The sequence below is a fragment of the Geotrypetes seraphini genome, chromosome 8, assembly GCF_902459505.1.
Source record: "Geotrypetes seraphini chromosome 8, aGeoSer1.1, whole genome shotgun sequence".
NCBI classification, from domain to species: Eukaryota; Metazoa; Chordata; class Amphibia; order Gymnophiona; family Dermophiidae; genus Geotrypetes; species Geotrypetes seraphini.
In genome coordinates, this window is record NC_047091.1 from 102102062 (window position 1) to 102116680 (window position 14619).

The following is a 14619-nucleotide window of genomic DNA, read 5'->3' on the forward strand; positions in this document are numbered from 1 at the left end:
GAACCTTCACTAAACAAACAGACAAGGATTGGAATGATGCTGAGAAATCCTGCTTCATGACAGTTTGTGTAAAGCTGGGATTTTGGATCCTGTAGGGCTTTGCACCGGCCAAGTAGTTTCCTTTTCACCAGTGTACTATGGTTCTGCCCCGAGTTTGATAGCAAGCAGTTTACTCTCAGTGACCAAATGGTTCCAGGCCAAGAAATTCCAGGTTTTATCCCCAGTGTATCCATGGACCTGGTAATTCGCCTCTTCTTAAATAAGAATAAATAAATAAAGTAACAGGAACAGAATCATTTATTGATTATATGTATTAATAGCTGTTTGTATCTGTAATGTCAGAATTTTCCAGAGTTCTTTTTTTTTTCTCCTTTTCTGCATAGAACTCTCCAAATAACATGGCGGGGATGAATAATCCCCCAGGAACCCCTCGAGATGACAGTGAGATGGGTGGAAATTTCTTAAACCCTTTCCAAAGCGAAAGCGTAAGGGAGTCTTCTTTTTATTTGAGTCTGTATCTTTCATCCTGCTTGCTACAGAAAGAAAAAAAAAAAAAAGCAGGCCTTATATGAAAGATGCAGTATTTCCAAATCATTCCAGCCATGTTGACATGAAAGCTATCTCTGTCTTCTTTTTACCTGGACCTTAGATTCACAGTGGGACAGATGAGCGAAAAGGCTTTTTCCCATATTGAGCACAATTTTATAACAGGGTGCCTAGTTTAAAAGGGCAAGTTTTAGGACCTGTTTAGGCCAGGAGCATTCACAGACCTCAAATTTAGGGGGGGGGGGGTGGCAGAGCACAATTTGGGGGCTTCAAAATTTTGCCTGTCCCTGCTACGACTCTTTGTTTCATAATGATTTCTACATACCTGAGCTGGTGAGATTCCCCAGTCCTGTCACCAGAGGCTCCTCCCACCTGTGGCTGCTGCTATCTCTGTGCCAGATTTTCTCCCTCCCACCATATGCTCAGTTTCCATGAATTTGAGCATGCACAGGAGTGCCCTGCCCCTGTGGCCATGCGTGATGGGGGAAGGTCTGGCAAAGCAGCAATGGTGATCATGAGTGGAGGAACATTTCTGCTGGTGGGTAGCCAGGGGCTCTGAACACATATTGGAGGGGGGGGGCAGCAATCCTTAGCCCCCTGTGGCTTTGTCTCTGATATAGGCTCTATTGTATAAAGCACACAGGTGTCTATAAGGAGACTTAGGGTTACCAGACAACTGGATTTACCCAGACATGTCTTCTTTTTAAAGGACTGTCCGAGTGTCCAGACAGTTTCCTGGACTGGAGGGAATTTGTCCAGGTTTTGGACTCACTTTCTCCAGTTCAGCCCCCATCCCAGAGTCAGGTCTGGCTCACTTGAGTCTCCCCTGTCCCTAGTACCTTCTCTGGCACTGCAGTTTAAAAACTTTGGACAGTTATGTATGCAATATTGATATTCTGCGTCAAGGTATGTATTGGATCCTCCCAGAGCCCATTGATAATATACCGGACTGGTTTTGGTTAGAATGGAGACTTATGTTTCCTTTACGTCTTAGTCATGTTATTAGTATTCAAATGCCAAGGTTATATAAAGTTATGCAAAAATATGGCTCAGAAAAATGTAACTCTAAAGAGGGAGAAGCAACCCCCTCTTAAGACAAGAGTTTTATCTTTTAATCATTGCTTAATAAATGCAAAGGCAAGTCCCACTTAAGGGTGTGAGTTGTAAAGAACTGGATGAATATCTTAATGTGTATATTCAAAAAACTTCTGAATAATTTCAAATCTTGCATACGGGTTGACACTAGACACTTTTACAATCAAAAAGGTTGAAAAATAAAGGTACTTATCAGGGACCCTGATAAGTACCTTTATTTTTCAACCTTTTTGATTGTAAAAGTGTCTAGTGTCAACCCGTATGCAAGATTTGAAATTATTCAGAAGTTTTTTGAATATACACATTAAGATATTCATCCAGTTCTTTACAACTCACACCCTTAAGTGGGACTTGCCTTTGCATTTATTAAGCAATGATTAAAAGATAAAACTCTTGTCTTAAGAGGGGGTTGCTTCTCCCTCTTTAGAGTTACATTTTTCTGAGCCATATTTTTGCATAGCAGGTCCTGCTCTTGGGTTGTGCTAACATAATAGAGTCAGTCTCTCTTGTTTATATTTCAAATTGTTTTTCTGACTCCTTAGTTACTTTGTCCCTGCTACAGTGGAAACAAGGTTATATAAAGAACATAAAATATTTGTTGATACCTGGAAAACTAAGGTATATAAGTAGTCTAACTCCTATTCCAATAAATAAATCAACAACTCAAAAACTTTGGACAGCTGGCATCTTTAGCGACAAGATCCTTCTGATATCGGCCTGCCTCGAAAGCCTTCACTCTGTAGCACTTCCTGTTCCCGTGTAGGCATGATGCTGCAAAGTGAAGACTTCCAGGGCAGAAGGATCACATCGCTAATGCTGTCGGCTGCCCAAAGTTTTTAAATTGCAGGTACAAGGGAGACGCACGAGAGCCAGACCTAACTCCGGGGTGACATGGTTGGTGGCTGGTGAGAGAGGCTGTGTTTGGGGGGGAGGATGAAACGGAACAGTTTAGAGGGAGACTAGTGGGAGACGGGGGTGGGTGGGGCATGGCCAGGGATGGGGTATGGCCGAAGGTAGGGTCAAACATCTTCTTTTTTGATTTAACAATCATGGTAACCCTAAGGAGACTCTAATAAATGTTTACTCTAAAGAAAGACGATGTTAGTAGTTACTTGCTGTTCTAGATGTCTTAAGAACATAAGAAAAGCCTTACTGGGTCAGACCAATGGTCCATCAAGCCTAGTAGCCCATTCTCACTGTGGACAATCCAGGTCACTAGTATCTGGCCAAAACTCAAGGAGTAGCAATATTCCATGCTACCGATCCAGGACAAGCAGTGGTTTCTCCCATGTCTTTCTCAATAACAGACTATGGACTTTTCCTCCAGGAACTTGTCCAAACCTTTCTTAAAACCAGCTACACTATCCGCTCTTACCAAAACCTCTGGCAACACGTTCCAGAGCTTAACTATTCTCTGAGTGAAAAAAATTTCCTCCTATTGGTTTTAAAAGTATTTCCCTGTAACTTCATCGAGTGTCCCCTAGTCCCCTTATCTTACATTGCATTTCTAATTTTATGTAGCATCTATGATTCTATGTAGCCATTTAATCCATCTAGAACTCTGATTTGCAAGGATTTGGGGTGATATAAGATTGCACATAACATATGTCTTTACAAAATACTAGCCTAAGCAGTAGAAATTATGCCTGCCTTGCAAATGTGGACAATTAGTCCTGTTCTCAAGCAGCTATAAACGTTCATGCCTTGCTTACTCAGACACATGCATAAATTATTGCATTTTATAATCTGTGCATGTACTTATGAATACCTCCCACAGTGTGCCCAAACTCCAGCCCCCACATATTGGTAAAGTGTACATCATCAGGTCAAAGCGCTGGTGGGTATTTTATATAGGATTACCCCTGTGGAGGGTAATTTTATAAAGAGACGCCTAGTTTTGAGTGCCAAGAATGTGCCTAATTTAAAACACTATTTGATAAAGAAAAGAAGGCACCCTCTTCTTCTTTTTTGAATACTGTGGTAAGAAAGGTTTGGACAATTTCCTGGAGGAAAAGTCCATAGTCTGTTATTGAAAAAGACAAGGGGGAAGCCACTGTTTGCCCTAGATCAGTAGCATGGAATGTTGCTATTTTTTGGGTTTTGGCCAGGTACTAGTGACCTGGATTGGCCACAGTGAGAACAGGCTACTGTGTTATATGGACCGTTGGTCTGGCCTAGTGCTGCCAGATTTCCAATTTGAATCAATTCACCAATTCACTTCAGGTGAATTGATTTGAATCGATTCGTTTTGGGGTTTTTTTTTGGGGGGGGTTATCAGCCTCCCGATTCAGTGACCAACCCTCCTCCCCATGCCTTCAGGTCTCCTAAAGCAGGAGCGGCAGCGCTGCCTCTTGCTCAGGGCAGGATTAATTCTTCGAGGGCTTCTAGGCACACAAGTACACTGGGCCCCCCTGGCCCAGCCCTGCCCAGCCCACACCCCAATCCCATTCATTTACCTGTTTTCTTATTCACTTCTTTATTTCCACTTGTATTTCTTTTTTCTTTAATTTTAAAATTAAAAACAAACAACAAAGATTACCATTCCAGTGTCTGTGTAGTTTTAGTTTAATGCAAACCCCAAACATCTCTGAACAAATCCCCCTTTCCTTCCCTTCCCACCTACTTGCCCAGGACTTTAACTCTGAACCCTTTCCATACGTATATAAAAGTGTTCAAATGCATTGTATAGCAGAAATACTATCCGAAACATAAGTCTATATTAATAACTAAGTTTGCAACGCCTCTTAACTGCCTCACTCTGTCGTCCAACTTTAACCCATATCTGTAATTCCTCTGGTTCGTTCCACTCTATGTATGTTAATTTGTAACAAAACAACAAGGCAAGCAGTCCACCAAAGGATCCAATGTGGAAGAAAAGAAGATCGGCAGACAATAAGGAGATTCAAATCAGGTTTATTTAAGATGCTCCCAGGAACTATGCCTGATGCATTTCGCCAAACAAGGCTGGTCAATGCTAACAGAAAACCATGTCTTTCATACACATAGGACATAGAACCACCCTCACCCAGTATGAAATAAGTAATCACAAACTAACCTCCCTCCCCTTTTTTTACAGAACCACGGAAGAGGTTTTTAGTGCTGGCTGGTGGGCTGAATGTTCTGCGCTGTTCTGATGATCATAGGAATTCTGTGCCCATCGGAGCAGTGCAGAGCATTCAGCATGCTGGCTTGTATTACAAACCGAAGGAACAGTTTAGGGGTGAAGAAACAATGGTGCATATCCCCCAATACTGAACAAAATATAAAGATAGCAGATGTAAATTTGAAAAAAAGAGAAGTAACAAATCACTTTACAAATTAACAACTAAAAATGAAACAAAAAATGGAAAATAAGATAATACATTTTTTAATTAGCTTTCAGAGGTCAAACCCTCTTTCCTTAGGTCAGTAAAGTATACTACTGTTAAAGTATCCTGTCCTGACCTGTTCGACTGGTTTCTAAAATAAAAAAAAAGAAAGTTAGTCAAAAATGTATTAAAATTAGTCCAATAAAATGATCACTGTATTTCCATTTTCTGATTCTAAACATTTATCAACACAGCTACAATACTACTTTATCCTAAAGCAAAAAACTATAATTTTTATCTACCTTTGTCATGTGGTTTCTGCTTTCCTCATCTTCTTATCATTCTCTTTCTTCCATCCACTGTCTGCCCCTTCCAGAAACTGTCTGTCTCCCCTTGCCATCTCTCCTCTTGACCCCCCCCCTTTGGTCTGGCATCTATTATCTTCCCTCTGTTCCCTCAAGGTCTGGCATTTCTCTCCTTTCATCTCTCTTTCCCTTCCCCCTCTCTCTTCTCATTTCCTCCACTCAGATTTGATATCTCTGTCTCCTTCTCCGTTCTCTCTCCTTTCTCTCTTCCCTTTCCTTCTCTGGTCTTCCTTCTTTATTTTCTGCCTCCATCTAAATTAAATTATTTCTTATTATGCAGTCCTCAGTTTCCCTCTTTCCACTGTATCTACCCACAGCATGCCACCCCTTTCCTTCACCCCTCCACTATCTCACCAACTCTATCTTCTTCCCCCGTCCAGCATATGCCCTTTTTCTTTATCCCTCCTTCCATCCAGTATGTGTTCTCTTTCTCCACTTCCATTTAGCATTTGCTCTCCCTTCTTCCCACTTCCATCATCTGCCCTCTTCTCTCTCCCCTTCTCCACACTTCCATCATCTGCCCTCTTCTCTCTCCCCTTCTCCACACTTCCATCATCTGCCCCTTCTCTCTCTTCCCCCAACTTCCATCATGTGTCCCTTCTCTCTCTTTCCCCCCACTTCCATCATCTGCCCTCTTCTCGCTCCCCCTTATCACCACTTCCATCATCTGCCCTCTTCTCTCTCCCCTTCTCCCCACTTCCATCATCTGCCCCCTTCTCTCCATCCACCACAGGCCCATCTCTCTCCCTTCCTCTCACCTTTCTTTCCGATTTTGGCAACAAGATCGACAACGCACCCCTCCCCCCGCGATGACACTCAAGATTGGCAACAGGCCCCCGCCAGCATCAACAGCACTTCAAATCAGCAACGCGATGCTCAGTCCAAAGCTTCCCTCTGACTCGAACTGTCTGGACGGAAACAGGAAGCTGTGTCAGAGGGGAAGCTTTGGGCTGAGCACCTTGTTGCCGATCTGAATGCTGTTGATGCTGGGGGGAGAAGGATGCCTGTTGCCGATCTTGAGTGTCGGGAGGGGGCCCATTGCCGTTCTTGAGTGCCAGAGGGAGGGCCCGTTGCTGATCTTGAGTTGCGGGTGGGGGGGGAAAATTGCTGTTTGGAAAAAAAACAGGGCTCTCTCTTTGCCCTCCTTCAGCGGGCCCCCTAACAATTTTGGGCTCTAGGCATGTGCCTACTGGGCCTAACCTTTAATCCAGCCCTGCTCTTGTTGGCCATCCACTGCCGCTACCGCTCATGCTTTAGGGGGCGAGGGGGGGAGGGTCAGTAGGGAAGTGCATAGGCGCTCTTTGCAGCGTTCTCCAGCTTCTCCCCTGGCCTCCCTTTCTTACCTTCACCGTGCTTTAGAAATTTTTTGGGGGGTGGGAGTCATGGCGCACCACAACCTCCTTACCTTCTGCGAGTCACACACACAACTTTGCTCTGTACTTATCTCTTATGACAATGAGAACCACCAGGCTAAAATATACTCCACCGTTTTAACTAAAAGCCACTATGGCTCTTGCCCTTTCATGGCTTTAAAGTTTGAATTCTTCAATTTGCCACACCTCCGACTTACTCATGCTCTGATTGGTGCATTCAGGTGTCGTGGGAGCAAACAGGAAGTAGTCGAAGTTAGGGGGAGATTCTCATGCAGCCACCAATCCCTCCACAAAAATATAACTGCAGTATTATTTTGGTTTGCTAACATCTGACAGTTGGCGCTCTTAGTTCACGCGTAGAGTGGTTTCCATAGCATTTGCCCTGGTTGTTTGATGGAGTAAAATGAAATGTGGAAAGGTTTGTTTGTTTTTGCTTGTTTCATTTTTCTCTGGAATTGCAGTGTTTTGAGAGGGGAGAATGGTTCATCCTCCCGCTCTTACCTTCAGTTAATACGGCACCAGCGATCCTCTCTGCAGGCTGCCGTATTATCTGAAGGTAAGAGTGGGAGGCAAGGGGGGAAGCCGTTGGATGCTGCAAAGAAGGAGGGAATGTTCTGGCCTTCGGGGGGCAGCCCTTCGGGGGGGTAGCCCTTTGGGGGAGGGGGGCCCTAGTGTAGGGGGAGGGAAGGGGAGGTTCAAAGAAACATGCATATACTGGCCTAGGGGGATGGTAGGGGGAAGAAATAATGGGTCTAAAAACAGAGGAGAGGGAGAGAGATGGTGGATAATGGGATTTAGGGAAGGAAGGAACAGAAAGGGAGAGAAGTTGGACACAAGGGATGGTGTGGACGGGGGTGGGGGGGGTGGGGAGATAGAGATACTGAATAGGAGGGTAGTTGGGAAGGGAAAGGGAGAGCTGGTAGACCCTGGGGTGGTGGGGAAGGAGGGAGAGATGTTGGATGAAAGGGTAATTGAGAAAAGAAGAGATGGTGGAGCTGCGGGGATGGAGATGAAAAAAAGGAAAGATGCCAGACCTCCAGGGAAGGGAAGGGAAATGGAAGAGGAAGACAGAGATGGAAGATGGATGGTTAGCATGGAGTAAGAAGGAAACGACTGATGGGCAGGAGACCCTGGCAAGTGAGTTATCAGAAGACAACCATAACCATGATTTGAATAATGACCAGACAACAAAAAGTAGAAAAAATAATTTTATTTTTTGATTTGTGATTACAATATGTCAGATTTGAAATGTGTACCCTGCCAGAGCTAGTGTTAGACTGCGAACGTGAGCTAGGATTTAACAAAGAGAGGAAAAATCTTTTTTGTTTGTTTATTTTGTTTACACCACAGCGCCAGTGTGGGTAGGAGAGGGTAAAGGGGGTGAAGAGGCTATAAAATAAACCTACCAGGATGTTTAAAAAAACATCCAATTGGGCAGGGAAATCAAATCAAATCAAAAAATCGATTCAATAGGCTGAATCGAATCAAAATTTTTTTCCTGAATCGGGCAGCACTAGTCTGGCCCAGTAAGGTTATTCTTATGTTGTATGTTCTTATGGTTTATTTCACTTTCTATACTGCCTTCCTTGAATACAAAACAAAGTAGTTTACAAAAGCAAATTATAATCTCCAGAAAAGGAGAACGCCAGTTCATATAACAGAGTAAAAGAGAGAGGCAGGTAATTAGAGACTGTACTCTGGACCCTCCACACTCTAGGTGAAATCCCATCATAGGTGTTTTTATAAAAAAGAGTCATTTTTAAAGCCATCTTCAGTTTCTGAAAAGAGAGTTCTGTATGTGGTGGTAAGGGCATCGAGTTCCAAAGAAGAGGTGCAGCACAAAGAAATTCACCTTAATGAGTAGATTCCAAAAATGCAAAACGGGGAGAAGATAAACCTAAGCGTCCATTGTATAGAGAACCTAGGACCCAATATTCCATGTAATTTAAGCAGGCAGGAGCCTCTCCTGCCTGCTTATATCGCTTCTCGCCACCTAAGTGGAGATATTCAGCAGCACTTAACCAGAGTTCCATTGCATATCCCCACAGACCATCCAACCAAAATGTGAGCAGAAAAGGGAGGCTAAAGTGCCTCTGTACAAGTATCTGATAAGACTCCATATGAATAGGTTGAAGTTGGGCATGAAGGCAGCTTCTAAAAGGGTCTGTGTATGAGAACAGACAAAAGATTGCATATGTATATTTTAGATGAAAAGCAGGACAAGAGAAATATGACAGACATTGAAATGCCTCTGTGGTCTAAATGTACAGGAGACAAATCTCTTTCAAATGAAAGGAAGCTCTGAAATGAGGGGCATAGGAAGAAGATGAAACAGGAGTAACCTGAGGAAATACGTAGGCCTTCTGGTGAAGATGATGGAGATAAAGACTATAAGTGACTTGAATAAAGCTTGGCACAAGTACATAGGATCTCTAAGGGAGAGGAAGGGATAGTAGAGGTTAGCATTTGGTATGTGAAGTAAAAAATATTCTTATATTCTACAAAAACCTATACAAGTTCTATGTGGTTCACGTATTAAGAAGCCAGACAATTCCCAGGAATTAATATCGGTATAATAAACAGTATAAACTAACAACAATTTAGATTTAGTGACATCCAAGTACAGGGTGGGGTACTACAGCTATGATGATCTCCTTCAGAGCACAGACCTTACCTCTCTCTCTCTCTCTCTCTCTCTCTCTCTGCAGTATTCTCCCAGCATGACCATGAGTGTGTGATTCCCCCCTCCCCCACCAACATTGAAACAAGTGCTGCTCAGACATCGTATGGAGATGTTCATTTACACGGGAGCAGGAGCGTTGAAGAGGAGGCCGAGAAGGGAAAAAAAAATCATTAAAAACTGAAAATTGACTAAGAAATTGTAAACTGTGTATTTAAAGCGGGGAATGTTTTCAGATGCGCTGTTCTCCAAGAAGCCAACCCTTTGGAATTCCATAAACACTAGAGCAATGGGAAGAGCCAGTGCCACAAGAGACCTTTACAGTAGAAGTCTGGATCCACAACCATTGCCCTCCCTTCCATCCCCATTTTTTCCTTACCTCTCCCCTCCATCTTCCTCACCCCATACTGGTTCTGGTGGCATGAAAGGCATTCAGAGACAAATGAAGGAGTTCAGATCTTCAGCCTCATTAGGTACGGCAAGCATGGGGTATGGGGAGGCCACAATCAAGGCTCACAATTAATGTATCCTGGGCAATTTCATGAAATGTTCCACCATTGAGGAAAAGGGAAGGGCAAAGAAGCTCAAATTATAATGTTCTTGTTGATTTCATACTTGGACAGGAACTACAGTGAAATTTCAAGAAGACGAATGCCATTTTTGTGCAGACTTTGCCTTCTTCGGTATGCTCAGAAATGAGACCGATCCAGAGCAGAATTTTACTGCCAGACTGCCAGGTTTCCTCTACCCTCACATCTGCCAGTATATGCTTCCTTCAACAACGCATGCTTTTCCTCTCCAGACGTTCTACAGAAGTCAACATACCTTCTTGGAAGTTGAGGACTACAGAAGTCATTTGTTTTTGGGCCTGAAGATGAAATAGAGCTCAGCCCAGCCCTTACTGGAAAACAGTCTTGAATTTCTCAAAGATATCATCTTGTTGTTTTGCTCACTGCATGCTGCCATGGATCCTGGAACATTCCTGTGGAACTTTTTTTAAAAGGATACCCAATAGCTCCCAGGCACTGTCAGGTGCAAGATCAGACAGTCACTGGTTCCTCTAAGCTGAGCGGGAATCCTCCAACTGCATTATGGCCAGTGGGGGCAGTGCTTCAATATTATGTTTTCAATTACTAGAGATAGGCAGGTTCCCTGGAGCCCTGCAGAGCTTGCCTGTTCCTCACTATTGGAAATGTGATAGTGGAACAGCATCACCCACTGACAGGACTGTAGGTAGAAGACTTCCACTCAGCTTAGAGGGAACAGTACAGGTTGGCTTTACTTAAGGAAACTCAGAATTAGAAATGACACAAAACCAGGCCTGGATGACGTTCCCCAACCCTGTCCTGGGGGCGCATGGCTAACGAGCTGGTTTTCAGGATATCTATAGTAACTATGTGTGAGGTAGATTTGTATGCATTGGATCTCCAACTAGTTTGTCTCATGCATTTTTGTTGTGGTAGACCTGAAAACTCAACAGGACCAGTAAGTCCCCAGAATAGGACTGGAAAACACTGTTCTAGGGTGCTGTGTGATCTCTACCTTTGCATTTCTCTCATTAACAATATGACTGTGTCTCCCTGCCCCCCCCAACCCCCCTCCACAAATATTTTATGGAGGGAGGCTGAAGAAAGATCCTTTCACTTTTGACAATTTGCCACTATCTAAAAAATAATAATAATAAGCGGACAAATAAAGGTGTGAGATATTCCATTTAACTCTTTGGTGCCTGGATGCTCGTTTACATGTTCCATTCTAAAGTGCTCAAGTTAGGTTATGTGGCTCAGGGAGATCACTCTTCAGGGCGCATGCTCACAGTAACCCCCAGCTCTAGATACTGTGCTGTATCCTTGCCAACCTAATTTCAATGCCATTGGGTTACTCACCAGGCTTTCCAACTCCTTGCACTCTGGAGTTCACATATTGAATACAGAGGACTATATGGAGCATTAGGAAGGGAGTCAGGAAACCAGGACTGGGTATCAATTGAGTTTGGTTGTCAGGTTGAACAAGCTGGCTCCGACTCTCTAGGACTGGTAGACCTGGTCCTGGCTTTACTGCACAGCATGCACAGTATTCCTGCTTGTATTAGGGAAATGAGCACTCCACATGTACTGGGGTAAATCCAGGCCTGGTGCAGCTGCCATAATATTGAATTTAAGGGTTCTCACATGAATCCAGGTCATCAGGGACAGGCTGGGCCAGTCCTGATCTTGCTGTCTTGTTTCTCTGGGCTTGAGTTCTTTTTCATTCCTAGATCAGAACCACACATTTACTGTGGCACCAAGGCAAATTCAGCAATGCACTCAGCCTCACCCCAATAACCTGAAGCAATTTTATTGCCTTAGGTGGCCAAATCACTACCTTTCCAGAAACCAGGACACTTGGCAGCTCTGTACTTTCTCTAACAACATGGAACGTGCAGGTGTTTACCTAGAATGGAATGAAATCGGCAGCGACCCAATGACCTGTTTATGCCAGTCTTTTATTTTCTCCTTTGGAAGTGATATAGAGTCCATTTGCCTCATCTGTTTCCCCAGCATTACTGTACCTGCAGAATTTCCATATTTCTCCAGTATTTGAGCAAAAGAAGGGGCTAATACCCAGCAATTTGTAATGATATCATGTCATAGCTAAGCAGTGACTCATCACATTGTCTGGAGCTAAGTTGGATGAGCATTGGGCCCGACCAGAAGTCCATCTTGCATTGCATGATCAGAAAGGAAAGCAGGCTTATTAGCCCTGCAGGGAGCAGGATGGGCCTGCCCCTGCTCTCTTTCCCCAAACACCACTGTGACTCGCCTTTTTTCTGTGCTCAGGCCATGGAAGTACCTCTGAGTGTCCAGACTCTGCTGCTGCTTCGTTCCAGGAACATTAGTGGCCACATCTTGGGCTCAAGTTTTCAGAGGCTGTATTCGGGCTGAAGCGTGTGGCAATTTTTCCCACCATTGCCTTCTGACAGCAGGGTCTGGTATCCTCAGCCTTTCCACTGCCACCTGGGGTCGTACATTCTGCAGGTCTTCAGATCCTGTGTGCCTTGTTCAAGCCTCTAGCAAATCTCCAAGTCTGCTTCACCTCCCAAATAATTCTGAAACCCTTCCGATACTCACATAACTTCAGAGGTACTAGGATGGGCCATTCCATCAGAAGTGGTTAAAAGAGGAGACGGCTCTGTACTGTGTGGAATCAATGTCCCAGTTTGCCCGCATTGAACTGATATGTGAAAATATGAGGGTTCTTCAAAGTTTCTGCACTTCCATATTTTCACAGGAAATAGTTGGGACAGAAGTAGTAAGAGGGCGTGTCATAGAATGTCATATGACTAGTCAGTCAGGCCACAAACTTTCTAATGTCCTTCAAATCACATTCAACACATTCCCTATTGTATTCACTGGCACCACTCCAGATTTTAAAGACCTTCAGACTGTCACCAGATAATATGACTTGAAGTGGCTTAAATCCTCATTGGTCCGTTGAAGTTTTGTGATATTTTTAATATATATATAAATGCTTTAAATTTTTATATCATTTCTTATTAGTACTACAGCTTTAGGGCTCCTTTTACAAAAGTGCATTAGGGCCTTAACGCGCAGAATAGCATGCGCTAAAATGCCGTGCGCGCTAGCCGCTACCACCACCTCTTGAGCAGGTGGTAGTTTTTTGGCTAGCGCGTGCTAATCCGGTGTGTGCGCTAAAAACACTAGCGCACCTTAGTATCTGTCTCCCATTGCCACCAATGGCGGGACAGATACTAAAAGCTAAGTACCTGTAGTACTAATAAGAAATGACATAAAATTAAAAGTATTTATATATATATATATATAAAAAATATCAACAAACTTCAGCGGACCAATGAGGATTTAAGCCACTTCAAGTTATATTACCTGGTGGCGGTCTGAAGGTCTTTAAAGTCTGGAGTGGTGCCAGTGAATACAATAGGGAATGTGTTGTGATTGATAGTCAGGCAACAGGGTGATTATGTGAAAAAGTGATGTAATTTGCTTTTGAGATATTTAATAAATAGTGTTTAAAAAAAATAAAAGCAGAGAACAAACAACAAAGGTGACTGATCGATGTTCAAATTTTTTTTGTTCAAATAAAGGAATTTGAACACTGATCTGTCACCTTCGTTGTGTGTTCTCTGCTTTCACGGTTGTGTTTCCTGTCTCTTGCGATAAAAAAAAAATAAAAGTGCAGAAACTTTTTGAAAATCCCTCGTATAATACAGAAGCCACACTAGTGGCACCTTGACAGGAGAAAGAAGATTGCATTTCAGGAATAGCCAGTTGTTCTAGGTCTGAAGGGGACAGACCCTTGTTTTAGTTAATAATTTAAAATATATATTCACTGTGACCTCCTAAAAGGATCCAGTTGAGGCCAACAAGAGGATTCATGGCATGTCTGGCAAAAACTCCAGCACAGAGACCATGCATGCTTTGGAGTGCCTGGTTGTGAACATGTATGCATGACAGAGATAGTTCTCCCATCCCTGGTGTGCTGGTAAGCACACTTATCCCTCCGCACTGGGGAAGGCTTTCCAATACTCCCTTTAAGGCAGCTGCAGCATTGGCTGTCTACTAGAAGCAGATTATTCTCGGCTCCTGGGGATAAAGGGTGATAGTTTCTTTAAACGTCAGCGGGCCACCTTTAACTTTAATATGAAGGACTTTTTCTCCCCCAGTCCACTCCTGTTTTCTAAATATAAGAGACCTCATTACAAAGGACACGTCTGTGGGTTTTTTGTTGTTTTTTTTTTCTGCTGTTTTACTCCCAGATCAGCTTTGTACAGATTGATGCATAAATTTTCCCTTCCCCTTGTTCTGGATATTTTTTTTAATTTTTACTATTTTTTTTTTTTTTAATTTTTATGTTTTCTTTTCCAGTGTCTGCCATTCTACGTAATTCTAGTGTGATGTAAAATACTGTAACATTAGGACAGAATTTAAAATAAAAAAAGAAGTACTGTTATTTGTCCTCTCTGATATGACAGTATTGAATACAAAGCTGGTCTCCTCTTGGAGTTCGCTTTGTATTAATCTGTAGACATAGAGCAATGGGTCCTATGTTTTAATTGTTATGTGTAGGATAGATAATTATGTCATTTGTATGTTCTTTATATTGTAAAAATTCTTTAGACTGAAAGTTGCTTATCAAAAAAAAAAAAACCTGCATCAATAAATGTAATTTGATTTTTTTCATAGCTTAGTCTCTTTTTGCTTTACCCTGAAACCCCTCGATGGTTTATGCTTTGG

The 14619-nt window shown here is 43.0% G+C and overlaps 1 protein-coding gene across 6 annotated transcripts in view; it reads left to right on the forward strand.

The window, feature by feature from the left end:
- The window catches only part of SSBP4 (single stranded DNA binding protein 4), a 589526-nt gene extending 579998 nt beyond the window's left edge, over nt 1-9528 (forward strand). For 4 of the 6 annotated variants that reach the window (XM_033955053.1, XM_033955054.1, XM_033955057.1 and 1 more), the window contains 2 exons: nt 384-485; nt 9396-9425. In XM_033955053.1, coding sequence (XP_033810944.1) covers nt 384-485; nt 9396-9425 — 132 coding nt within the window. Of the gene's footprint in view, nt 1-383; nt 486-9395 lie in introns of all 6 variants that reach the window. The other 2 variants (XM_033955052.1, XM_033955056.1) reach the window with 2 other exon arrangements.
- Nucleotides 9529-14619: the final 5091 nt, after the last annotated feature.